This window comes from Pongo pygmaeus, chromosome 1, assembly GCF_028885625.2.
Source record: "Pongo pygmaeus isolate AG05252 chromosome 1, NHGRI_mPonPyg2-v2.0_pri, whole genome shotgun sequence".
NCBI lineage: Eukaryota > Metazoa > Chordata > Mammalia > Primates > Hominidae > Pongo > Pongo pygmaeus.
The window spans coordinates 138823189-138848853 of record NC_072373.2 but is presented as its reverse complement, the minus strand read 5'-3'; the positions used below and the strand labels follow the sequence as shown (position 1 = coordinate 138848853).

Here is a 25665-nt window from a genome sequence, read left to right as displayed (position 1 = left end):
AAATTAGAGAAGCAAGAGCAAACCAAAAACCATTCAAAAGATCAGTGAATCTAGGAGCTGGTTATTTTAAAAAATTAATAAGATAGTCTGCTACTAGACTAATAAAGAAAAAAAGGAGACAATTCAAATAAACACAATTAGAAATGACAAAGGGGATGTTACCACTGACCCGACAGAAATAAAAATAAGGACATCAGAGGCTGGGCGCGGTGGCTCATGCCTGTAATCCCAGCACTTTGGGAGGCCAAGGTGGGCAGATCACGAGGTCAGGAGATCGAGACCATCGTGGCTAACACAGTGAAACCCCGTCTGTACTAAAAATACAAAAAATTAGCTGGGCATTGCGGCAGGTGCCTGCAGTCCCAGCTACTCGGAAGGCTGAGGCAGGAGAATGGCGTGAACTTGGGAGGCGGAGCTTGCAGTGAGCCAAATCCCACTGCACCCCAGCCTGGGCAACAAGTGAGACTCCATCTCAAAAAAATAAAAAAATAAGCATCAGAAACTACTATGAACACCTCTATGCACACAAACTAGAAAACCTTGAAGAGATGGATAAATTCCTAGACACATACGCCCTCTCAAGACTGAACCAGGAAGAAATTGATACCCTGAGCAGACGAGTAATGACTTCCAAAATTGAATCAGTAATAAAAAGGCTGCCAAGCAGCCGGGTGCAGGGGCTCATGCCTATAATCCCAGTACTTTGGGAAGCTGAGGCGGGCAGATCACGAGGCCAAGAGATCGAGACCATCCTGGCCAACATGGTGAAACCCCGTCTCTACTAAAAAATACAAAAATTAGCTGGGCGTGGTGGCGTGCACCTGTAGTCCCAGCTACTTGGGATGCTGAGGCAGGAGAATCACTTGAACCCCGAAGGCGGAGGTTGCAGTGAGCCAAGATCACGCCACTGCACTCCAGCCTAGGCAACAAGACCAAGACTCCGTCTCAAAAAAAAAAAGCCTATCAACCAAAAAAAGCCCAGGACCACACACAGATTCACAGACAAATTCTACCAGATGTACAAAGAAGAGCAGGTACAATTCCTACTGAAACTATTCCAAAAAATTGAGGAAGAGGGACTCCTCCTCAACTCATTCTATGAGGCCCGTATCATCCTGAATCCAAAACCTGGAAGAGACAACAAAAAGGAAACTTCAGGCCAATATCCTTGATGAACATTGATGCAAAAATCCTCAACAAAATACTTGCAAACCAAATCCAGCAGCACATCAAAAAGTTAATACACTATGATCAAGTAGGCTTCATCCTATGATGAAGTAGGCTGGTTCAATATACACGAATCAATAAATGTGATTCATCACATAAACAGAACTAAGGACAAAAACCACATAATTTTCTCAATAGATGAAGAAAAGGCTTTTGATAAAATTCAACATTCATTCATGTTAAAAAAAAAAAACTCTCAATAAACTAGGAATATACCTCAAAATAATAAGAGCCATCTGTAACAGACCCACAACCAACATGAATGAATGGGGAAAAGCTGGAAGCATTTCCTTTGAAAATCAGTGCAAGACAAGGATGCCCTCTCTCACTACTCCTATTCAACATAGTATTGGAAGTCCTGGCCAGAGCAATCAGGTAAGAGAAAGAAATAAAGGGTATCCAAATAGGAAGAGAGAAAGACAACTATCCTTGTTTGCAGATGACCAGATCCTATATCTAGAAAACCCCATAGTCTTGGCCCAAAAGCCCCTTCAGCTGATAAACAACTTCAGCCAAGTTTCAGGATACAAAATGAATCTACAAAAAAACTAGCATTCTTACACAACAACGACAGCCAAGCCAAGGGCCAAATCAGGAACACAATGCCATTCACAATTGCTACAAAAAGAATAAAATACCTAGGAATACAGCTAACCAAGTAGGTGAAAGAGATCTACGAAGAGAATTACAAAACACTGCTCAAAGAAATCAGAAATGACACAAACAAATGGAAAAACATTCCATCCTAATGGATAAGAATAATCAACATCATTAAAATGGCCATACTGCCCAAAGTAGCATCCAATGCTACTCCTATCAAACTACAAATGACATTCTTCACAGAACTAGAAAAAACTATTTTAAAATTCATATGGAACCCAAAAAAGAGCCCAAATAGCCAAGGCAATGCTAAGCAAAAAGAACAAAGCTGGAAGTATCAAGTTACCCAACTTCAAACTGTACTAAGGGCAACAATAACCAAAAACATCATGGTATTGGTACAAAAACAGACACACAGACCAATGTCTATGAATAGAGAGCCCAGAATTAAGGCTGCACACCTACAACCATCTGATCTTTGACAAAGCTGTCAAAAACAAACAATGGAGAAAGGACTCCCTCCCTATTCAATAAATGGTGCTAGGATAACTGGCAAGCTGTATGCAGAAGACTGAACTGGACCCTTTTCTTACACCATATACAAAAACCAATTCAAGATGGATTAAAGACTTAACTGTAAAATGCAAAAATATAAAAAAACCATTTGGGACATAGGAATGGGCAAAGGTTTCATGACACTGATGCCAAAAGCAATGTCAACAAAAGGAAAAACTGACAAATGGGATCTAATTAAACTTAAGAACTTCTGCACAGCAAAAGAAATTACCAGCAGAGTAAAGAAACAACCTACAGAATGGGAAAAAATTGCAAACTATGCATCTGTACAAAGATCTAATATCCAGCATCTTAAGGAACTTAGATTTACAAGGAAAAAAACAAACCAAACAATCTCATTAAAATGTGGGCAAAGAATATGAAGAAACATGTTTCAAAAGGAGACATACATGAGGCCAACAAGCATATATATATATATATATATATATATATATATAAAGCTCAATATCACTGATCATTAAGAGAAATGCAAATCAAAACTACAATGAGATACCATCTCACACCAGTCAGAATGGCTCTTATTAAAAAGTTAAAAAATAATAGATGCTGGCAAGGTTGCAGAGAAAAGGGAACACATACACTGTTAGTGGGAATGTAAATTAGTTCAAGTATTGTGGAAAGCAGTGTGGTGATTCCTCAAAGAGCTAAAAACAGAATCACCATTTGACTCAGCAATCCCATCACAGGGTATATAGCCAAAGGAATAAAAATCATTCTACCATAAAGACACATGCACACTTACAGTCATCACAGCACTATTCACAATAACAAAGACATGGAATCCACCTAAACGCCCATCAATGGTAGACTGGATAAAGAAAATGTTTTACATATACAGCCATAATAAAGAACAAGATCATGTCTTTTTGTGGGAACATGGATGGAGCTGGAACCTTAGTAAACTAAGAAAGGAACAGAAAACCAAATACTGCATGTTCTCACTTATAAGTAGGAGCTAAATATGAGAACTCATGGACACAGAGAAGGGAACAACAGACACTGGGGCCTACCTGAAGGTGGACAGTGGGAGGAGGGAGAGGATCAGGAAAAATAACTATTCAGTACTAGGCCTAGTACCTGGGTCATGAAATAATCTGTACAACAAATCCACATGATGTGAGTTTATCTATGTAACACTCCTGCACAGGTAACACTGAATCTAAAATAAAAGTTTAAAAAAAAAAAAAATTTTTCTAAAAGTTCTTAAGTGGGCTTCAGCTTCTCATGGTACCTATTAATAAATTTGATAATAAATATTGCTTAGGGTACCTACATAATACTTATCAATAAATGAATTTGAAATATAATTCATTGGAAAAAAATACAAAATATCTTTTTACTACAGCAAAAGTCAACATAACAAAGTTTTAGAATTGACAACACTGAAAAACAAGCTAAATGAAAACAACAATCTATACTGATTAATGTTTCATTTATTGTTGCTCAAAGTTAGATAACAGTAGGTTCAAATAACCATTGGATTCTCAAAAATCCTTAGTAAAACAAAATACACGGGAATAATATTAGTGATTAATCCATACAATAAGCAGATTCATTAAGTTAGCATTATTTTGCTTTCATAGAATATTTTTCTTCTTGTTAAGAAAATATAAAAATGAAATTTTACATTGTTTCTTGTCAAAATGCAATTAATAGCCAAATAATTATTTCTAAGTGCAACTTATTTCTAAGTGCAATCAGCCCTTAAGGACTTATTGAAACAAAGCCACTGTAAAAGAGCTTTTCAAGAAGTTACAATATAATGGGAAAATAAATCAGTCCATACATTTTGTTGCAAAAAGTGAACAAAGCTAATCAAATACAGGAGAAAAAAATCTGAACAATTATGAACTACTTTTTTTAAAATAAAAAACATGCTTTGTGATTAGGTGTCTTTATTCTTTCTCTTATTAATATAAAAAGTATTTGTTTGTTTTAGAAAATACCATCAAATATTCCCAATAAAGACTTCATTTCATCAGCTTCATCATCAGGATGATACACACTGGGAGAAAGAAGAAAAAGTAAAAATAACTATTTTTTAACAATTTATTTTAAAATACACAATAAATAATGTAATACTAAACACAATAAAATAAACTTAAAGATTGCTGTGAAGTTAATGTATCAAATAAACTTCAGTATGCATAACTTTGTAGGAAGTCTGTTGGGGAAAATTAGGCTTCATAAAATGCAAATGGTAGGAACTGTAAAGGTTATTTCTTTAAATATATTGAAAAGTTATGTCATTTAATAAAGGTGCGAACAGCCTGGTCCAAGGGAAGTGGTGTTTACAACTAATTGATCACATCCAGTTACAGATTTCTTTGTTTCTTCTGCACTCCCATTGCTTCACTTGACTAGTCTTAAAACAAACAAATAAAAGCAAAACAGTGTGAACAAGTCTCAAATCTTTTGACTCTTCAGGAGAGAGAAACTGCAACACAGTTTCCTTTTCTAAAATGGCCAGCAGTGGGGGAATCCTTGAGATTTAATCTGACATTCTCATTGAACCTGTTGATTGTGAAATAACTGGTTAACTAAAATACAACTTCAACTTTTGAAAAATTAGCTGATCTCATCTGGATTTCTCAAGTGACTTTACCCTTTACAAAATTAACATACTGTATTCAAATCAGTAAAAGTAAGTTTATCAACTCAATATAATGTTTGAATAAACAGCATCAAACATACAGGTTTTCAAAAACTGAGTTATATGATGTTTGAAACATCTTAAAGAGCTTAGCTCACTGAGGTTTGAAAATTTTAATGTCTTTAATAAATGAAATGTTCAGGCTCTGATCTTTACAATGAACCAAGGAAAAAGGAATGCTGAATTTCTTTGTAAAAAGTTTTTTATTGATATAATCTTAAAGTGTCTTTAAAGAGTTCTTACCTGAAATCAACATCCTTTTTACATTCACTGTTTCTAATAAAAAAATCCACTTTTTTATAATTTGAAGATTTTGGGTTTTTTTCATTGGAAGTAAAGCATAGCTTCTCAATCTCTGGTGACAGATTTTGTGGTTTTCTTTCTTGAAAATGGACCTACATTTGAGATGAAAAATAACAATCATTGAAAGTTTAAGCACTTGGGCAAAATTTAAAAGAAAAACAAAGAAATGCTTCTTCTTACAATAACTGCATTTCCGGCTTGTTGAGGTAATTTTGTCATGGAGGATGCACTGAACTTGGGCATAGCAGAATTTGATAAAGAAATATCCGACATCTCATGTGATGAAACAAAACTAAAAATTAAAATTAATTATTTGTAAAATATGGCAAACAAGAAAAACAAACCATTCTAATTTGGATCATAATGATTTTTGGGGAATATGATCAAAGTTTATCACATTTATCACAAAAATGTAATGCATTGTTTCTAATACTCATGGAGAGCTTGATATATTTCCTTTCCTTTAGACCAAACCATAATTTATATATCCCAAATTAGGAAAAAATACTATTTTTAAGGGACTATAGAAATAGCTATTCAACAATTTTCTTTAAAATTGAGTCTTATGCTTAATTGTCTAGTACATAGAACCCTATACACATTTTCTAAATTCCACTTGCTTAACTTTTAATATCCTTTCTCTATTCTGGTCTCATTGTAGTTAGATATCTCTAGTTATCTTCTTAGATATAACTGTATGGAAGAATTTACTCTGAACCTTCAGTATTAACTCATTCGCTAAAACACATTTATTATTCACTATCATATGCCAGATATTGTACTCGAAGCTGTGTATGAAGTGATAAAGAAAACGTCAGGGAGTTACCATCAAGCAGACAATGAATAAAAACAAATACATAAATAATTATAAATCCTAAAATTATAAAAAGAAAATGAACTGGGTAACAGCATAAGAAATAACAGTGTGGAGCCATAAGCCCATTTTTAAAAGATGATCATCAATGCATCTCTGATGAGGTAACCATTTAAGTTGACACCTGAAGGCTAAAATGTAACAGCCATGTAAGGAGCAATGAGCAGTGTGGGTGGAGACAGGGAAGAATCACATATACTGATAGGATTGGATCATTTTGTCTCTGACTAATAAATACGTATACATGGCAAGGAATTAAAATAGTAAAAAGTGTATAAAAGAAAAAGCAGGCCAGGCACAGTGGCTCACACCTATAATCCCAGCATTTTGGGAGGTTGAGGTGGGAGGACAGCATGAGTCCAGGAGTTTGAGACCAGCTTAGTCAACACAGCAAGATCCCCATCTCTGGAAAAAAAATTTTTTTTTTAAATTACCCAGGCATAGTGGTGTGTATGTACCTGTAGTCCCAGCTACTTGGGAGGCTGAGGTGGGAGGATCTCTTCAGCCCAAGAGCTTGAGGCTGCAGTGAGCTATAATTATGCCACTGTACTCTACCTTAAATAAATAAAAAAGCAAATCTCCTTTCCATCCCAAATCCTCAGGTCCCACAGGCCTTTTCCGCAGCAGCAACTTCTACACCAGGTTCTCAGAGGCTTCTTGTTAGAATCCATTTTTAAACCCACACATCTTCTGTTTGTCCCTTCTAAACTCTTCCAAAAGTATTTGTTGTTTTTTAAAGCTGTGGTGCACAAAACTGTTCATGTGCCTTGTTACCTTCCTCCTTATGATTTATCTACTTTTTGCTTCTCTACACCTACAGCTTTGTCTCACTTCGATGCTTATATCCGTTTATTCTATGTGACTCAAGAGTTACAACCAACGAAACAAAGTGATAAAAAGACTCATTTTAAGCAAATGTTTTAAAAAGCTATTCAATGATCTAAGAAATCCTAACACGGAACAAGGGTGAATGAGCTCCTGGTCACTGGAACTGTCTTGGTAGAGGTGGCATGATTACTTGCCAGTGATGTTGAATGATGAGTCAAAGATCCAGTGAGAGGGAGACTAAACAATACCGAAGGCCCCCCTTAGCTCTGGAATTCTATTAAAACTATGAGTCTGTGACGCTGATGCTAATAATCAGTAATGGCTAAAAACAGCAAAAATTCCAAGGGATACCACAAATTTAGTATTTTTTAAAGCAGAGAAATAAATAATCCTTAAGTAGAAAATCAGATCCTGAATAAAAGGTTGTTGGTATTTCTTCTGTTTTGAAAATTTTGGCTTTGGCCATCATTTCTCTCCCTTGACTTCTAATCAAGTCCAATATTTCCCAATGCATTTTGCATTTTTTGTAAAGATACTTCAAATTGAAGATTTATAAAACTATGTTTTCCAGTCTAAATTTCTTATGTTTCCTATATCCTTAAATAACATCTACCTAGGTGCCATTTATTCTTCCCTCTTCCTCAACTATCATATCCTATCAATTGCCACACTGAATCTGCTCTATTTCTGAAGTGTTTTAAAAATCCAACCCTACCTCTCTGTTCCCATCACTTCTGCTGTAGTGTAGACCTTATTATAGTCCATCTTTCTCATTGGCCACCATGCCTCTGGCAGTCCCACTCCCTACGATTCACTCTGCATACTGCTGCTAGGATGATTTTTTAAATCAAAATGTTTTTCCTGTGCTTAAATATTTTGGATGGTTCCTCACTGCCTACCATACAGGTAAAAACTAGAGGGCCCTAGGACACATCTGGCCTACAGATATTATTATTTGGAGGAGGGTGCCACAGAGTATATCACATTTTTTTGAATTAGTTGTCAAAATTTAAAAATAATAAGATATCACATAAAATTTCAGATTCCTAGCTTTTCTTGAAAAATCAGAATATTTTATAACACTAGACTCACATTGCCTGCACAGTAACAACTGTTTGGAGCTGAGTAGTGGCTGCTGCCTTTAGATGGGACACTCTACAGTTGGCCTTGGCCCACCAAATCTTGAAGGTATTTGGGTTTGCGACCCCTGACTGGGTACAGGACAGGTGTCTAAGCACAGCACTCAGAGCCCTTACAATAAGACTTCAGCAACAGACTTTATGCTGTGGCCACACATACCACACTCTACTGGTCTTCGAGCACGGGATGCCTTTTCAAGCCTTATCCCTTTACAGATGCTTTCTTATACCTGGAATGCCTGTCTGCCTCTGTTCTAGTTGTCAAACTCCTATTCAGTTTTCAAGTCTTGTTAAAAGTGAAGGTTCCTGGGCTCCAGTCCCAGAGACAAAAATTCAGTAGATCTAATGTGGGGCTTAAGAATGTGCATTTTTAATATGCACCTCAAAGTGATTTTGATGCAGGTGGTTTCACAACAGCACTTTGAGAAACACACCTCTAAGATTAAGAGGGTTTAGGTTGGCTAATACCTTTTAGCATCTGTGACATCTAATAACTTGATCCCCATCTCCAACTATGTGTCAAGGGGATATAAAGTTGTAAGTATTACAAATCAAAGTTCTAAAACTTGCCTGTTTGACATTTCTCTTTGGAATTTGCTCTTTGACTCTTGAAGGGGTAGCTTACTTCCCCTGGTACTTGAACTCAAAGTGTTTCCAAATCCTATGTGAAGAGATAACATTTTGAAACAAAATGCCAAGAAACAGCTAGAATGAAGCTTTTCACAAGTTCTACAATGCTCTCTCCAACAGATATGATCTGGTTAAGGAAGGAATGAATAATTCTCAGTAACCTAATTTAATTTGCATAGAAAAATTAGGGGCACAAGGCTAAGGGAGTAAAACTATAAAACATATACATTAGCTTATTAGTAACTATATTAAAAGGTCTTCAAGCCACCTGTGTTGTTGTAAAATACATGTTTGGTCTTTGACTCCTGTTTCTAACTCTACTGGGTTGGAAGACACCCAGCTGGTATTCACTGTGGAACTGATTGCTTGCTTGGCGTGTGGGAAAAAACCCACAAACATTTGGTCACAGATGTCTTCTGGGTTGATCATGGTGTGAGAGTGAGGAAAAACAGTTTGTGTTTTTGCACTCACCCTCATTATTTATATACTTACATTTTCATTCACATAAATGATCATGTTGAAGTTCACTCAATATTTTCAGTGGTCTGCTCATAATCATTTAAAGTGCTCTATACATGGGGGGAAATGGCATTTATTGAGACTGATTTTCCCAGTGACAAAGCTATGCCGTCTTAGGACTAGGCTACCTCAAAGGATCAGTACACATTGCCTATTAACTTGCAGTACCCAATGACACTTAAGTTTGAGGTAGGGAACGGTAGTTGTCCGGTGATAAACAAAATTGTGCCTAATGACCCCACATCATGGAGATTGTCCTGGTCTATTCTGTGAAGGTGGTCACATCCTGTTCTTTTCAGAAGCAGTATTAGTTCTCTAGGTAATTCTAACGGCCCCAAAACAATAACATTTCAACTTCTCACTGCTTCCCTTTGAAATACTCTTTTAAAAACATGAGGTGGGGTATGGTAAGTGGTATCTATAATTGTGGAAATACCAGTCTGCACTGAGAAGGCTGAGGGACTGATTTATTTCTGTCGGCCCTAATGGGAGACAGTATCTCCATTGCTATCTTGTCACATACTGGCCAAGGTTTTCAATTCTCTGTTTTAGTGAAACAGAGTAAATTTGCCTTTCACTCAAAGAGCTAATAAGCCTCATTATTTTGGGGTTGTATACGATTTAAATAGAATTTCTAGTACAGGAGAAACTAATCCTTTCTTTCTTATTTGCTTATTTATTTATTAACTTATTTATTTATTTACTTCGAGCTGAAAAGTCCATATTTCAACTAGAAATAAAAGTTATTTTCTTTGCAAGCAGATGAATAGTTTTAAAAATGGATTTTTTTGTTCTTCACAAATATTTGCAGACCATTTGTGATCTTAGAATGGAGAACAAAATAGTCTGTTTCATGAGAGAAAACTGAATAAACAATTTGAATTAAACTTTTACAAGAGATAGGAGCAATAGAATAGAAAGTGCTCATTTGCTACATTATCATCATGGAATAACCTTGATCTCTGTTCTTAGTAGGGAAATGTTCTCTGTAGAAGAGTCACATTTTCAATTTTACTAAAAATTATAATCTTAACAAACCAAATCTAACTAAACAAGCACACACAACAAAGGCAAAGAAACTTAGTTCCAGGAGCTGAAATGAAAAATATTCAAAGAATTTCTAATGATGATTGCATGCTAAGTATGATTTTACCTGATATTTTTGTCTTCTCAGTATCAGTTGAAAAGCTAGTAACTTCTAAGTTTTCATCATCAAAATCATCCCAAACTTCATTTCCCAATTCAAAGTTCACATTCAAAACTTCTGAAAATACAGAATTGCTTTTATCTGCATCTGTCAAATTTTGGTTTCCAGATACATTAAGATTTCTGTTGAAGAACACTGTTTGAGAGACTTTCTCATTTGAAGTTGTAGAATAGTTACATCTAGAAAAATCTGTTATGTGTATGTATAAAAGACTATAGGTACTTTTTAAACCACAAGCATCGTAGTCTATTGATATATCAAACACATCTTTCAACTACTAAACAGAGTTCTTGAGTAATAGTTTTCAAAAGCATTGTGTCAAGCATTGTTGAATACTGTATTCAGCCAATTCTATTAACTGTATAAAGTTGCACTAAATTTAATTTTCAATACATTTTTTAGGCAATTAATTTTTCCTCTTAATTCCCATATTAGAATAACTCTACTCCAAGATTGGATTATAATAGTTTCTAAAATGGTCTTCCTCCTCCAGATCTTCTCCCTAAAGTTAATTTTCAGTATTGTTATAACAGGTATTTGTCCAAAATAAATAATATTTATTTTTCTCCTGCTAAAAAATCCTCAGTGTTATTCATTGTTTACAGCCTGGATTTAGAGCCAAACTACATAAGTGAAAATTCCACCTCTCTCATTTATTAGTTGTATGGTCTTAGACAGTAATTCAGACTTCCTGATTCTGCAAAATAAGGCAACAACAGTACCTCCTCAAAAGATTGTTATGAGGCGCTAAATGCCTTTAGTTGTACAGTTTTACACAGTATTGTGCTAATAAATGTTTAATAGCTACCTCTACAAAAAGCGTATGCTTATGTATACACATATAAGTTTATTATAATCTTTGCTGATGTAAAGGCTATACAGCACACATTTTACAAATAACAATAACATATATGGTATGCTTAAATGTAAATTCCATATATCTAATTGATTCTCATTGAATGTTTTCATTAAGTTTTGCCACTCTTTTATCTGTAGTCAACCTATGGCTGCAAGTGACAAATGAATGTAGCTCTCATGTCAATGTTGTTTGATATTTTTGTTAACTCTAACAAGTAAGATGAAAATACTAATAAAACAACAAAGACATCTGTTGGGATTTCACTCATTCATCATTGACTTAAGTAACTTCTTTCCCGAATTAGATAGTAATTTTCAAACACTAGAAGAATATTCTCCCAATTTTTTGTGTTATTCACAATGTAATGGCTACAATAACAACACACATTTGTTTAATCTACACTATTAAAATTTTATCCCTCACTTTCTTAAGTCTAAAAAGTAAGCAAAACAATAAATCAAACCCAGATTGGTAGTGTTTGCTGATTCCTGTGGTATAAATGTTCCCACCATAACTGATTTCAAGCTATTAATGTGACATAATTGAATAAGAAGTTGGGAAAAAATGCACGACAGAACCCTATTATATAGTATTTCTACCATATGGATAAATAATCTCGAGAACACAGATAAGAGTAAAATGCAGTAGAACAATTAGAAAGTGATGAGTTTTGAGTATTTTTGCCTTTGTTTTTAACATAATTTAATTGAAAGTTTATGTAATTAAATTTTCAATAATGGCTGATTCTTGAAAATTTAATAATCATCTCCTGTAAGTTAGTATAAACTTGCTCCAGCATATCACTGAGTTTTCTCCACTTTAAATATCCTCTATCAATTTCTTCACTTGTCCAAACCCTTCCTTGTTCTTCAACTGTACCTATAACTACAGTTCACATTACTCTACTTTTGTATGTTGATGTGCACACACTGAGACACACAATGTATATATGTACTAAAAATGGAAGTTTGTACAGAATGCAATGCGAATGCGGAGGAAGGAGGATCTAAACCTGCAATGGAAGTAAGACATACTCTTCTAAGGTGATACCACGTGACAGACAGACTCCTGAGGTGATAACATATGAAGGAAGAGTAGTCGGAATTTCAGCTTGATAGAGCTGTGGTTGTGAAGCAGGGCAAGAGCAAACAGAACCTATGCCATGAAGAGAGAACACCATGTAAAAGACACAGCAATATGAGAGAACAGCGAATTTGGGGAGAACTGTAAGTTTTCAGGATTTCTGGAGCACAAAGTTGGAGAAGGCAGGGTCCATTGTGTCTGCACAGGTAGTTAAGTGCTAGATCACATTGAAGCTTATTTGCCATATTGAGGAGATTTTTTTGTTTTTTGTTTTTCTTACAGGCAAAGGATAACTATTGAAGATGTTTCAGCAGAAGGTTTACACAACCAGATGTCTGTTAGATCACTTTGAATATTATGGATTGAAGGATAATGAGACTGAAAGCAGAGAGAAAAGTAAGTTATTGCAGTAAATGAGAGACAATGAATGCTTAAGCTAGAGTATCAGCAGAAAGGATAGAGAGGAAATAACAAATATGAGAGATGTGCAGGAGGCAAAATAAGGTTTGGTGATTATTTACACGTGGGGTGAGCTATTTAGAAGGACACTTTTTCTGCCTTTAGCAGCTTAACAAAGAAAAGAGTTCATTCATTGACCTAAGGCAAAAAGAGAAGGTGTAGAGTGAGGTACAAAGAAGACAGAGTTCAGATGTTGACATATCTGATATGTTAACTGTTAGGTGGATATGTCCAGGAATGTGATTATACAGATGGATTTGGAGTTAGAAAGAAAGACCTAGATGGGAGATACAGATTTAGAAATTATCAAAACATAGTGATTAAAGACACAGGCTTGGGTGATACTGTATAGGAAAAGTTTTTGAAGTGAGAAGAATAAAAAAAAAAAAAAGAAAAAAGAATCCTTTTGCAACATCAACAGGAAGAAAAGCCCATGCAGTCTAAGAAGTAACAGGAGACCAACATAATGGTTTTACTGAAATCAAAGGAGAGATTTCCAAAAGAAAGGAAAGACCAGAAGTATCAAATACTACAGAGGTCAAAGAGTAACAGTTGAAAACAGTTCACTGAATTCAGAACTTAGAAAGTCACTAAATGGCCTGAACAAAAACAGTTTCAAAAGACTGATACACAGAAAACCCAAATTTTAATGAATAAAGAGTAACTAGGGTATAAGGAAGTGATGAACATACTGAGTGTCAATTGCTCTTTCAATTAATTTTTGTTTTGATGAGAAAGCAAGAGATAGAGGGTATGTGGACTCTAGAATTCTGTTTTTTGTCTGCCTGGTATGCTTTCCCTTCTTTTAGTGGGAGTACCCTCCCTTTCCTTTGAGGAAACTACTTCTACAATTCCATTGGATCCTAGTAAGGCCATTATTCATGGTGCCCTGCCTTCTCTGGGGCCACAGGTATATAATGACCCAATCCTCAGGTTACTGGGATTGATCAAGGAATAAACACATGACTCAAATGAGGCCAGTTAGAATGAGCTCTGGTCTGCCAAAACTAACAGGGAAGTCTACCTTTTTCCACTGAGGCTGCTAAACTGGTAAGATATAAGTTAGGGGCTACCTGCCGTGTGAGAAACCCTATTAAAAGTAAAGCCAAGTAGCAACAGGCATAGCTAAAAGATTGAGAGAAAGCCAGAGGCATGAGTGCCTTGATTTAGCCAGAATTAAGCCAGATACTTTTCAGTTTACTTGAGACAATTGGTTCCTTTTCTTGTGCTTAAGTCATTTTGAGTAGAATTTTTATCATTTATAATAAAAAAGTCATGACCAGCTAGATAAGGACATGAAGCTGAAGAAGGAAGAGACTTCAGCATATTTATATGCTAAAGGGAAAGACACAGTGGAGAGGAAACAATGAAAATATGGGAAAGAGGAGATGGATAATGATCTTCTAAAGTCCCAGGGAAAGCAGGATTAGATAGAATTAAGATTACAGGAGGAGAGATATGCCTCGAGTGGAAGAAAATATAATTTTTCTTTTAAGACAAATAGATGGTTACAGATGGATGCAGAGACAGGGAAATATATAGTTGAGGGGTGGGGCAAAAAGCTGAAAGAGTTCATATACTACTGGTTCAATTTTCAATTCTCCACTGATCACTAAAAGTCAATTTCATTTTATAGAAATGGCATTGGGCTGGGAATCAAAAGATATGGAATCTATTTCTGGCCTTGCCATTAATTAGATATGAAATTTTTGGGCAAGTCATTTAATCTCTTGGAGTCTTGGCTTCTTTCACTATAAAATGAGAAATAGCACAAAGGTCCCTTCCAATTTAAATCTTATGATTCAGCATGCTTTCTCATATAATTTGTGACATTTTTTCTTCTTCCCTTTTTGAAATTGGAATACGAAGATAAAAACTGCCATGCTTTTTAAAAAACATTCTCAAAAGCAGTATTTGAATACATTTAAAGTATGTTTTCCCACCAAAGACTAATATGTAAAAAATATAATAAACATACTCAATTAATTATTACTAACAGTACCAGAAACCCTAACAGCTTTACATGCATTATCTCATTTAATCCTAAAACCCCTAAAATACAACCAGATGAGGAATTTAGACAAAGTGGTTAAGTAGATTATGAAAGGTTATACTAAATGTCAGAGCTAGGACTTGGACAGATTGTTTTCAGATCCTGTGAACTTAACTACCATACCATACAGCTCCTTATTAAAAAAAAAAAAAAAAAGTGGCCCACTCAGTAAAACAGGGATAGAGTTATTATTGGGGGTTAAAGTATCTAGATGAGACCTTAATATCATAATATAAATTGGATTTGGAATAGTGAGTGGGAAAGAAAAGTAGGAAAACCATGTAAATATAACACAAAAGTAAGCAGAGGGAAGGATAGATAAGCTCTCGTATGCAGAAGGACAGGTAATAATGTAGTAATATAAGGAAGGAGTAAGTTAGAGGGCTACATGTTGAACGAAGATAAATATAAGAAGGTTGACAATTTTATACTTCCTATCCACTTTGTAATGATATCCAGGCTTTGAATAAGTTGGATAAATGCTCCGGTTCTCCAGGTGAGATTAGGGAACTTTTCTTGATCTCATTATTGGGCCTAATAGCTGCCATGGTATCACAAGAGGTAATGAATACTCCAGCCCTTGCCTCTGTAAAATCTTAAATTATGACTAGAGGAAAAAAAAGTTACAACATGAAGAAAAAAAAAATGACAGCATGAAGAAAAGAATGTCAACAGAAGCCAATGCCAAACACATGAAATGATTTTCAGAAAACCCCAAGCTTACCATTTCTACATACAGCCACTTGAAGAAATAACTCAATGGATAGGATTGTCTCATGTTTTAACAGACTGGCTATTAATAGCATTATTCAGGGAAATTATGCTCTATTAATTGCAGGAACCAGAGTAATGATGAACCAGGCAGTGTTGAATTTATATGCATTATCTCATTAATTTAATGACAGACAAAGATAAAAAAGCAAATCTAGATTACAAACTAGCTATATCCCACAACCTAAGTTATTTTCTCATACTAACATAGAATTGTAAAAATCATAGGTTTAAGAACTGGAGAGATATTAAAGGTTACCCAGTTCAATACCTTCATCTTAAAGATAAGACTAAAGCCCAAAGAGATTAAATAACTTGCCCAAGGTCACGTTGATATTTTGTAAAACTGGACTCGTTTTATAAACATAAAATTATTTTAAATAATTCTAACCATGTATGAATGTAATCATTCAGTATGTTAATACTCTATATACCCAAGGATCCCTTATTTGCTCAGATTTTCCTCATAGTATCTTTAAATTAAAATAGCATTACGTAGGAAGGAGATTTTTTTTTTTTAAAGTATGACAAACAGAGTAAGACCATCTGAATAACAGACCCAAGAATTTGAAAATGATTCAGTAATCTAAGAGAAAAATGTTGCCAAGTTAATAATTATAATAATTTCAGATGCCAGTGTTTCAATAACACTACTTGTCAATTCAAAGTAATAATAAGCCATTTACTCTCTCAAGTAAGTATCAATGGTAATTTACCTTTGTCTTGATATTCAGATGGTTCTTGTCTAACTTTTCCATAGATTTCAGGCTGATCCCACTGCTCCATTACAGGCAATTCAGATATGTTTAAATATTCTGACCTTTATAAAGATAAAACCATAAAAATGTTAAAGAAAATATGAAAATTAATCTAAGCCTGAAAACTATTTATTCATATAAACAAAAATAATGATTTATCCATTTAACACTTCTATGATAAACTGGACCAAGCCTGGGTAGCAAATAAATAGGTGTTTCATGGAAGTGACCAATATTTTCCTTTACATGCCCTTAGTTAGATAACAAAAGCCACGATCTCTAGAAGTACTGCTGGCATCTATTCTGATGAGTCAGTTCCTGTTCTGTACTAGTTGTTAAATACATTGAATGGCATTCCTGCATATAGAATGCCCTTATCTGGCAGGGAAATTACATATATGATTGTCCTGTAGGCATCAGGATACAGGAAAAGAACAATGAGTTACCACCTAAGGCCTTCTGCTTGCTAACTAGCAATATGAATTTCAGTTTTTCCATCTATACAATGGGACAAAAAAATACGTCATTTTATGGGCCATGCTGTTGTTTAAGTCAGAAAATATAATGCACAAATGTGTAATTTTCATATTATAAATCTGAGATATTATTAATATGGACTGAGCTTCTAAATGGAAAGGTTAGACTGTACACCAACATGATTTCCATTTTAAAGTATACTTTTGTCACTTAGTTTATATTCCCTATAAAGAAAGAACCTAAGGGAATGACATAGGATAGGTAGTTTCCTAGGGAAGAGACGATCTAATGAGTGTTATTTCATAACTGTACAGTTCTAAATAAATTCAGGGTATCAAAGATAATGAAACCATTATGATGTTATTGCTTCATTATGGAACTAAACGATAACTGTGACTTGATGGTAGCCAGTGACTATCTTTCCCTGAATAAGTGGTTACCTGCAGGAACAGAGTTTATGATAAATATTTTACCTTAGATATTAACATTATATTTGTACCTTGATATACTAGGAAGGGAAGGTTTTGGAGTAAAACCAAACTCTTTAAGGTCCACACTTTGATATTTATTCATCTGTATCTATTAATGAAACAAAAATAAGTTCAACTATCAGTTTCACATCAATAACTTGTAACATATGAGCCAAACAACAAAATTCCTGCTGGTACATAAAGTCCCCCAAATCAATGAATTAGGAGAAACTCAGGTTAGTTCTTGACTCGAATATTTCACTCAGGCCCTTCTTAAATGTTGGCTTTTTTTTTTTTTTTTTTGAGATGGAGTTTTGTTCTTTCATCCAGGCTGGAGTGCAGTGGTGTAATCTCAGCTCACTGCAACCTCTGCCTCCCAGGTTTAAGCAATTCTCTGCCTCAGTCTCCCGACTAGCTGGGATTACAGGTGCCCACCACCATGCCTGGCTAATTTTGTATTTTTAGTAGAGACGGGGTTTCACTATATTGGCCAGGCTGGTCTCGAACTCCTGACCTTGTGATCCACCCGCCTCGGCCTCCCAAAGTGCTGGGATTACAGGCGTGAGCCACCACATCTGGCCTAAATGTTGGCATTCTTCATGGTTCTTTACTAGGTCTCTTCTTACACTACACCTTCTCAATCAAAGATCTCATTTATTCCTGTGGCTTCAATTGTCATCTACATGTGAATGACTCTCAGATTTCTACTTCTAGCTCAGCTCTGTCTCCTGATTTTCAAACAGTTATATCCAACTGTCTGTAGGACATCTTTATCTAGACATCTTGCAGGCCCTCTAAATTCAGTGTTTCCCAAGTTGAACTTATCCTGTTCTCTACTCCGGCAAACTTGCTTTTCCTTCAGAATATCTACCTGAACAAGGCCCCACTTTTCTCCCAGTTGCTAATGCCAGAAACCTGGGCATCATTTTTGACTGTTTCTTCTATTTTGTCTCTTATAAACAATGAAGTAGCAAGGTAGTGATTCTACCTCTGAAAAATATTTTAACCCAGTCACTTCTCTCCATTGCTATTGCCACTACCCTAAACTAGGCCATTATTTTGCTTATATTATTGTAAAAACCACCTAATGAGTCCCTTTGTTCCTATTCTATCATCCTCTAATCACTTTTCTACATTGCAGTCAGAGTGACCTTTACAAAATACAATTTTGATCATGTCACTGGTTAAAATCTTTCATTGGCTTCTCAGTACTTTCATGATAAAGTCTAATCCCTTAAAATAGCAAAAAGGTCTGTATGATCTAGCTCCTACTTGCCTCTTCAGCCTCATCTCTCTCTACTCCTTTACTTGTAATCCAACTCTGGATATACTGTATTACTGAGAAAGAGTTTCTTTAAAGATCTCTCTCTCTCTCTTTCTTTATACCTCTGGACCTTTGTATAATCTCTATGCTTGGAATATTTAGCTATCCCTTCCTACGATCATTCCGGTGCCTGCCCCTCCATTCTTGGCTTATCCTTCAGGTCCCAATCACATCTATTAGGAATCCTTTCTTGGTCCATCAAATGTGGATTGGTACATTTTCTATCTAAACTTAAGTGTGTTGTACTTCTGTCACAGAATCACTCATCACACTATATTAAAAAAGCATGTTTACTTATTTGTATCTCTCACTCAACTAAAAATTCTATGATTGGGAATAAGACTGTCTTATTCGTCACTGTATCTTAGCACTTTGGCATATTCTTGGTACTCAATGAAGATGGAAGGAAAGAAGAAAGATTTAGAAGAAAAAAGGAAGGAAGAAAGAAGGGAAGACGGATTATGAATAATGGTAATATTCTTAGTCAAGCCCACAAGTAATTCTAAAGTACACTCTGGATACCTAATTGGCAGACAGAACAAAGAATATTTATATACATTTAACTACAGAACAATGGGAAAAATGTTATTAAAACTAACCTTCAGACGTTTAACTGGAGGAACAGATGAAACAGCATTCCTGTTTCTTAAATCAGATAAATATGAAGAAATTGTTGACTCTTTAATTTCTGACTTCTGTGCAACTCCAATTTTACCTATGAAAAGAAACTTCAGATTCTTTAGGTTAAACTTCAGATCTTATTCTTATAAAGTCAAATTTCTTTAAAATTTCAAATCTAGTATTTACTTTATTCATGTTGCCCACAAAAGAGAGAAAATTATTTGTGTTATTAAGTTGCATAATAAAAATATCATACATAGATAATTAGGATGTCATTACTATCCACCAAAGACCTTTCAATTTTGAACACCTGAAATAAACTTGTTTTAAGGAACTCACAGCAGTCATGTCCACATGTATGTTTACTTTTACAAAGATGATTGCATTCTCGGTTCCCAGGTTTTTTGCTGGCAGTTGTTCCTAAATTAATATAAGAAAAACAAACCCATTTGTCACTACATTTATTATTGTTAATTTAATATAATTAATTTTTATCCAGTTTCCTTCCTTTCAGACAATATAAAAATATTGATTTTTATACTTCCTCAAGTGTTTTGTAATCTATGTAATTTTTTTTTTAAATAAAGAGATAGGGTCTTGCTATGTTGCCTAGGCTGGAGTGCTATGGCTATTCACAGGCACAATAATTAGTATTACAGCCTCAATCTCCTGGGCTCAAGAGATCCTCCTGTTTCAGCCTTCCAAGTAGCTGGGACTACAGGCACTTACTACCATGCCTGGTAATTTTTAAAACATATTTTTGATAAGTTAGTCCCTGCCCCACTATTAGTCCCAACAAGAAACATCTAGCCACCTACAAGCTTCTCTCAACCTCCCTGGTGTGTGTGTATAACCTCCCTGGTGTGTGTGTATATGTGTGTGTGTGTGTATATACTTTATATATATAAACTTATATATATAAACTTTATATATATATATAAACTGTATATACTTTATATATATACTTTATATATAAACTATATATATAAAGTATATATATAGTTTATATATAAAGTATATATATAGTTTATATATATAAAGTATATATATAGTTTATATATATAAAGTATATATATAGTTTATATATATATAAAGTATATATATAGTTTATATATATATAAAGTATATATATAGTTTATATATATATAAACTATATATATAGTTTATATATATATAAAGTATATATATAGTTTATATATATAAAGTATATATATAGTTTATATATATAAAGTATATACAGTTTATATATAAAGTTTATATATATAAGTTTATATATATATTATATATATAATATATAATTATATAATATATAATATATATATTTATATATAATATTATATATAATATAATTATATATTATTATATATAATTATATAACATATAATTATATATAATATATATAACATATTTATATATAATTTATATATATAATTATATATGTTATATATATAATTATATATATAAATTATATATAAAAATATATTATATATAATATATAAGTTTATATATATTATGTATATATACAGTTTATATATATAAAGTATAAAGTATATATATTTTATAAAGTATATATATACTTATATAAGTATACAGTATAATATATATACATATACTTTATAAGTATAAAATATATATACTTTATATGTATAAAATATATATATACTTTATATGTATAAAATATATATATACTTTATATGTATAAAATATATATATACTTTATATGTATAAAATATATATACTTTATATACACATATAAAATATATATACTTTATATACACATATAAAATATATATACTTTATATACACATATAAAATATATATACTTTATATACACATATAAAATATATATACTTTATATACACATATAAAATATATATACTTTATATACACATATAAAATATATATACTTTATATACACATATAAAATATATATACTTTATATACACATATAAAATATATATACTTTATATACACATATAAAATATATATACTTTATATACACATATAAAATATATATACTTTATATACACATATAAAATATATATACTTTATATACACATATAAAATATATATACTTTATATACACATATAAAATATATATACTTTATATACACATATAAAATATATATACTTTATATACACATATAAAATATATATATTTTATATACACATATAAAATATATATACTTTATATACAGATATAAAATATATATACTTTATATACAGATATAAAATATATATACTTTATATATACGTATAAAATATATATACTCTATATACGTATAAAATATATATACTCTATATATGTATATAAATATATATACTTTATATGTATATAAAATATATATCTTTATATGTATATAAATATATATACTTTATATGTATATAAATATATATACTTTATATGTATATAAATATATATACTTTATATGTATATAAATATATATACTTTATATGTATATAAATATATATACTTTATATGTATATAAAATATATATACTTTATATGTATAAAATATATACACTTTATATATATAATATATATACTATATATATGTACTTTATATATATAATATATATACTAATATATATAATATATGTACTTTATATATAATATATATTTTATATATATATAAAAATAGGGCCAAATATGGCCACATATCAGTAACTTTTATACTAAATGAGGCAAGAATGAGGGTGGAGTTTAAAAACACTTCTGCTGCTTTGTACTCAAGCCTGAAAAACCTGGAAAGAAGTAAACATCATGGCATTTTGATGGTACTGCTGACAGAAGTTAGTAAACAGGATGTAATACATATTTAATAAATATTAGAAATAAATGTTTAGGGATCTAAGAAATTAGCTATATGAATTCACAGGAAAGAGAGATTGTTTCCATCTTGACTCCTCTAAGTTAGAATTAATATATCTAAATATATAATTTACTCTTAATTTATTGTATTTTAAATCAGCATTTTCTTGATCTTAGCTCTCACTAGTAGCACGGGGAAGAAGAGAGATGTTTGAACTGGTCCTTGAAGGACAGATGGAAATATGAACATGAGAATGAGATGAAGGGAAGATATTCCAGGTGGAGGGCATAATACCCAAAGGCAGCAAATCACATATTGTAAGAGCTGAAATCAGCTTATTTTTGCTGGAGCATAGATTTTAAGTGAACCAGAAATGTTGGAGATAGTGGAGAGCTTGAAAACTTTACAGCATTTCTTGGTACTTTACTCTTCATTTTCAGTACCATTGTTCAATCAAGCTTTCCAAGTCATGGCATGTCTAGACAGTGATAATATACATATTGCAGCCTAGGGTAAATGGATGAGGCTGCTCAACGTATGAGGCAACGGCTGGTCCTTAGAGCTGAACAGATCAATGTATTGGGTACTGATAAAGTAAAAAGAAAACACCTGGGTGGCTGGAAGCTGACAGCTAACCACAGTATTCCCAATTGAGCAAACAATTTTGAGAATATAAATACCCAGATAAGGCCACTCTGTGACCATAGTAGAAGAAGACAGAGATAAGACTACCATGTAAATGTTTCTGAAACTAGAGAAAAGAACCCTCAAGAACTATAAAAAATAATGAAACATCCCCCTCTTCTGGCTAACACAGATGACTACTATTTTTTAAATCCTCTCACTTCCAAAAAAAAAAAGTACCAAAATATCCAACATCTTACTTCCTGAGAGCATCCAATCTAGAACTGATCTCTGATTTCCCTAAACCTTCCTAAGAGTCACCCAGCACAAGCTGAAATCCTATAATAAGATTCTGAAATCCTATAATAAGATTCTGAAATCCTGTAAGAAGAAAATCCTCCCAGCTCCCTGAGATGACCCACAGTTCTGTTGCTATGGTGCTCTCCTTTGCTGCAGTACATTAAACAAACCTAACATTCCTCAAACCCAAGTGTGTTCCTATTAGGCACTGACTGAAAGGCTTTGACTTTAAACTTTGTAAGGTGTGTCATGACTTACTGTTTCAGGTGTTTTGTCCCAAGTCATGATCCTGTTACCGCTCACTTAGATCAGAATTGGTTTCTTTGAATCCAGTCCTCCAAGATACAATTTATTCTACACATTGTTGCTTATTTAATACTTTTAAAGTCCAATGCTGATCAGACCAATCTGCCCACTTAGAAACATGAGTTACTTCCTACTGCCAGCAAAATCAATTCCATCTTCAACGTCCTGCACCATCCAATTCCAGCTTCCCTTCCTGGGACCCATATTAACCCTACATCCATCAAAACACACTCAATTGCCATTCTTCAAATAGTTCCATGCCTTTTTATAACTGTAGCTTTGATACTATCTCTTGTCTTAGAAGACCCTCATTTCCTTGCCCAACAGATGCCTACCAACCTTCAAGTCTGACTCAAACTGCACCTCCGGGTTGGAGGTCTATGGTGATCACCTGATCTGATTTCCCTCTCCTTTGGGCCCCTGTGGCATTTTCTCTGTGCCTCTTGCTTACTGTATGCTGCCTTATATTGAATGTATTTACAGAAAAAACATAGTGGTGAAGTACAGGGAACACTAAAATAGAAAAAAAAATGAGCTCTAATATAGGCTCTTATTTGGGAAAAAAGATTTAAAATAATATCTGTTCTGTTTACCTCACAGAGACGTAAAAATAAAATGTAATTAAGTATGTAAAAACAATTGACAATTAAGTGATAAACAAATATATTAATGTACATATTATCTCCGCTATCTCTACTACTACATCAATTCAAGATTAAACAAATAAATTTTAAACTAAAATTGTTCTGAATGCTGTGAAGGAGAGGTACATCATGCTATGTGGTAACAAGTGGAGCTGTTCTGGTCAGGAACGTTGGGCTGAGTACCGAAGAAGGGAAGTTAAGAAGGCAAAGAAGGAGGAGAAAGTAGGGTTCAGGCAGAGGGGATAGCATATGCTGAAGTTCTATGACAAGGAAAAGCATGGCACATTGGGGAAACTGAAAGGTCAATATGACTGATGCTAGCAAATATGAGAAAGTATGTAAGATGAGACTACAGTGGTAGTAAAGGCAGCCTATGTTTGTAGGGGAACAGTTCCACCATGGCACCATGGCAATTGCATGTCTTCATATAGGCCATGTAGGTAAGACTCAACTGTTGGCAGAATGCCCCATGATCATCCTTAAAAATGGCAAGATAGGCAGTCTTGTGAGGAGCTATCAAAGGCCATTTCACATTTGCTCCATACCTTGCAGAAGACCCCCGATCTTGCAGAAGACTTGCCGTGAGGCAGTTTCTCATCTGCCTCCCTGATTCCACTAAGGCATGGAACTTTCCATTTTGCCCCTTTCAGATAAAACTGCTTAGCTGAAGCCTAGAGTTCACTTCTCGAAAACAAAGCAACCCGCCACTCATGTTGTCTGTCATCTGACCCCCCTAGTTTGGTATCATCCTGTGGAATTGGGGATGTAAGCAGCTAATATCATGCTGATCTTGCTTTGCCATCTGTGTAAGTAATAAACTGTTTAAATCCATTAGGGTGTCCTTACCAGCCAAATCTACAGAAGTGAGGCAAGACCATATAGCAGCTACCACGACATTGCTGCTTAGGGACTGGTTGACCATGTGACCATATAGAACCTTCTAGGGGATGCTAATGATTTAGATTCTAAGAGCTATGGGAAGCCACCGAAGTGTTTTAACCGAAGAGGGGGCACAATCAGATTTGCATTGTGAAAAACGTCACCATATAGAGTGTAATATGGAGAACAGATTTGAAATAAGACAGAAAGGATGCAAGAAAACCAGTAGAAGTCCAAGCAGAAATGATGGTAACTCCAGAGTGGTGGTGGTAGTAGAGTTACAGAGAATAGACTGATTTGAGAGATATACAGAAGGTAAAAATATTTTTAATGCAGTATCAAGTGGAGTGGCTTTCTTTCCTGAGCAGCATATTGCTTCCCCTGAAGTTTTGCAGCCTTCCTTTTTGTCTAGCAATATCCATCTTGTTTCTTTAAGTTCACTCAATAGTTCAAGGGTAAAAGCAAATACATGGGAATACCTCACCCATTTATTCCCCCCTCATAGATGCCTCCTTCCTTGAACCCTCTATCTGCCTCCTAATGCAATCTAGACCTGTCCTGTAACTGTCACCTTTGAACTTCCTTTCATTAAGTTCCTGGGCTGAATCTACTACAAATGGATTCTTGGGCTTTTTCTTTCTTGTTTTACTGGTGCTCAATTTCGAGCAA

At 33.8% G+C, this 25665-nt stretch overlaps 1 protein-coding gene across 2 annotated transcripts in view; it reads right to left on the bottom strand.

Annotated features, from left to right (window-relative positions):
• Positions 1 to 3818: 3818 nt before the first annotated feature.
• The window catches only part of HFM1 (helicase for meiosis 1), a 143340-nt gene continuing 121493 nt past the window's right edge, over positions 3819 to 25665 (bottom strand). For both annotated transcript variants that reach the window (XM_054484800.2, XM_063652809.1), the window contains 9 exons: positions 19771 to 19851; positions 19410 to 19525; positions 17516 to 17595; positions 16498 to 16601; positions 10503 to 10613; positions 8771 to 8861; positions 5540 to 5651; positions 5300 to 5451; positions 3819 to 4408 (listed from right to left, as the gene is read on the bottom strand). In XM_054484800.2, the coding sequence (XP_054340775.1) occupies positions 4339 to 4408; positions 5300 to 5451; positions 5540 to 5651; positions 8771 to 8861; positions 10503 to 10613; positions 16498 to 16601; positions 17516 to 17595; positions 19410 to 19525; positions 19771 to 19851 (917 nt within the window). In that variant the 3' untranslated portion in view covers positions 3819 to 4338. The remainder of the gene's footprint in view (positions 4409 to 5299; positions 5452 to 5539; positions 5652 to 8770; positions 8862 to 10502; positions 10614 to 16497; positions 16602 to 17515; positions 17596 to 19409; positions 19526 to 19770; positions 19852 to 25665) is intronic.